The 2,599-nt window shown below is 50.7% G+C and overlaps 1 protein-coding gene across 1 annotated transcript in view; it reads left to right on the forward strand.

The window, feature by feature from the left end:
- The window catches only part of CACNA1B (calcium channel, voltage-dependent, N type, alpha 1B subunit), a 296,162-nt gene that overhangs the window by 285,286 nt on the left and 8,277 nt on the right, over positions 1-2,599 (forward strand). The window contains exon 42 of the mRNA XM_011985186.1: positions 2,049-2,156. Coding sequence (XP_011840576.1) covers positions 2,049-2,156 — 108 coding nt within the window. The remainder of the gene's footprint in view (positions 1-2,048; positions 2,157-2,599) is intronic.

Genomic DNA, 2,599 nt, shown 5'->3' on the forward strand with positions numbered 1-2,599 from the left:
CTCCTGCCTCAGCCTTGTGAGTAGCTGGGACTACAGGCGCCCGCCACCTCGCCCGGCTAGTTTTTTGTATTTTTTAGTAGAGACGGGGTTTCACCGTGTCAGCCAGGATGGTCTCGATCTCCTGACCTCATGATCCGCCCGTCTCCGCCTCCCAAAGTGCTGGGATTACAGGCTTGAGCCACCGCGCCCGGCCTACAAAAAATAATTTTAAAAAATTAGCTGGACATGGTGGCGCATGCCTGTGGTCCCAGCTACTCAGAGGCTGCGGCAGAAGGATTGCCTGAGCCCAGGTGTTCAAGGTTCCAGTGAGCTGTGATCATACTACTAGACTCCAGCCTGGGCAACAGATTGAGACCCTGTCTCAAAACAAAACGAAAAACCAGAATGAAAAGCCTAAAACTTAGAGAACATATTTATTAAACACATATCTGCTATAGGATTACTATTCATAATATATGAAGAACTGTCACAACTCCCTAAGAAAATAAGCCAACCAAAACAGACAAAAGATTTGAACAGAAATGTCATCAAAGGAGATATATGGAAGGCAGGCAAACACATGCAAAAATGCCTGATATCATTAATCATTAGAGAAATCAAAAAAAAAAAAAAAAAACACATGAGATTACACTCCACGCCACTATAGTTGCCAAAATACTTTTCAGAATGACAGTGCTTAGTGCTGAGAGGGCAGAGCGACTGCAATTCTACGTGTTCCCGGTGGGAAAAGAAAATGGTGCAGGCCCTTAGACAGTTTGCAGTTGCTTCTATGGTCCAGCCATTCCATGTGAGAAATGAAAACATACATCCACACAGAATCTACATGCAAAAGTTTACAGCTTGATTCACAATTGCCCAAAACTGTAAACAACTTATATGTCCATCAGTTGGCAATGGATAAACAAATGGTACATTCGTACAATTAATACTAAGGAGTAAAAGGAAACATGCTACCGTTGTGTGCGGCAACTTGTATGACTCTCACATGCACCACACTGGGTGTAAGAAGCCAGATTCAAAGGCCAGCGTGCTGTATGATGCCATTGGTGTGACATTCTGGAGTAAAACTATAGGGACCCAAAACACATCAGTGGTGGCAGGGGCTGCCAGTAGGACTAGGGGTTGACTCAAGGGGTCACACAGGAATTTGGGAGTGATGCAGCTGTTGCATACCTTGATGGTGGTACTAGGTGCATGGGTGTATGAATTTACCAAAGTTCATAGAAAATGAAAAAGGGTGACTCTCACTGCATGTGAATTGTACCTTAATAAACCTGATGTTTAAGAAAGGTGAATCCAATTATTTTATTCCTCTGCTCAAACCCCTCCACTGCCTTCCCTAACCCTCCTGCCCACCCCCTCCATCCACCCTGCCTCAAGGCCTCCCTGGCCCTTTGGGTGACACAACAGGGCCAGTGTACTCGGGGGCTCCTTTTACCTTCAGGGCACACAGGCTTCCTCTTCGGGAGACTTTGATGGCTGTCCTGTCCACAGCTGAAGCCCTGCTGATATTTCCTGTCCCCTTCCCTACTCTGCTCTTCTTGCCTTGACACTTTTCACTCTCCGGTACACTTTATCTTTTTTAATTGCTGCTTTATTGGTAGACTAAAGCGGTGTCAACTCCAGAAGGGAAGTTTTTTGGCCCCATCACTTGGAACAGTACCTGACATTTAGTAGGTGTTCAGTAAATATTGTTGGATGAATGGCTAGAGTGCTGCCATCTTCTTCCTAAATCCCCATTGCCCGTCCCATGCACACATATGCACATGCGCACAGCGCGCGCACACACGTCAGACACACGTGTGCACATGAGGTGGATGCCCTGCTCACCTGCCTCCTCTTCTGGGCAGACTCGGGGCAGGGAGAGCTGTGAGCAGCTTCTGCATCAGCGTTTGTTCCCACTGCACCCTCCTTCCAGCACCATCTGTACCCCATCTCCCCCTACACCATTCATCTCCCCACCTGCACCAGCTCTGTCCCATTGGCGGCTGCAGGGCTGCTCCTAACGTCTCTGTCTTTTCCCCTTCCCCACCATCATCCTGGTCTAGCTGGGACAAAGCAGCATCAGTGTGACGCGGAGTTGAGGAAGGAGATTTCCGTTGTGTGGGCCAATCTGCCCCAGAAGACTCTGGACTTGCTGGTACCACCCCATAAGCGTAAGTGTGAGGGTGGGAAATGCCCCCAGCCCGCACCTTTCCTGTCCCACCCAGAGTGGCTGGAGGGCTGTGGAGGTGAGGGCGAGGGACGAAGGGCAGGCCTTCGAGAGGCCTTGGAGGGCGGGCTCACCTCCTCGTGAGTCTGCGCTCAGCTCCAACCAAGGGAGCCCTGGGTGGCAGAGGAGCCGCGGAGATGAGCGTGGGTTTGTGGTGTTGAGCTCCTGGTGTGTGGAATGTATTTTTTAAAATCCAGAGGAGAGGCAGGAGGGGATCCCACAGAGATGTGAGGGAGCGCGGTGAGATGCCCACCTCCATCTTGGAGTGAGGGAGCGCCGGGAGGTGCCCGACTCCATCTTGTGGGAGACGTGAGGGAGCGCGGGGGTGCCCAACTCCATCTTGTGGGAGACGTGAGGGAGCGCGGGGAGGCGCCCGACTCCATCTTG

The sequence above is a fragment of the Mandrillus leucophaeus genome, unplaced genomic scaffold, assembly GCF_000951045.1.
Source record: "Mandrillus leucophaeus isolate KB7577 unplaced genomic scaffold, Mleu.le_1.0 Scaffold28, whole genome shotgun sequence".
NCBI lineage: Eukaryota > Metazoa > Chordata > Mammalia > Primates > Cercopithecidae > Mandrillus > Mandrillus leucophaeus.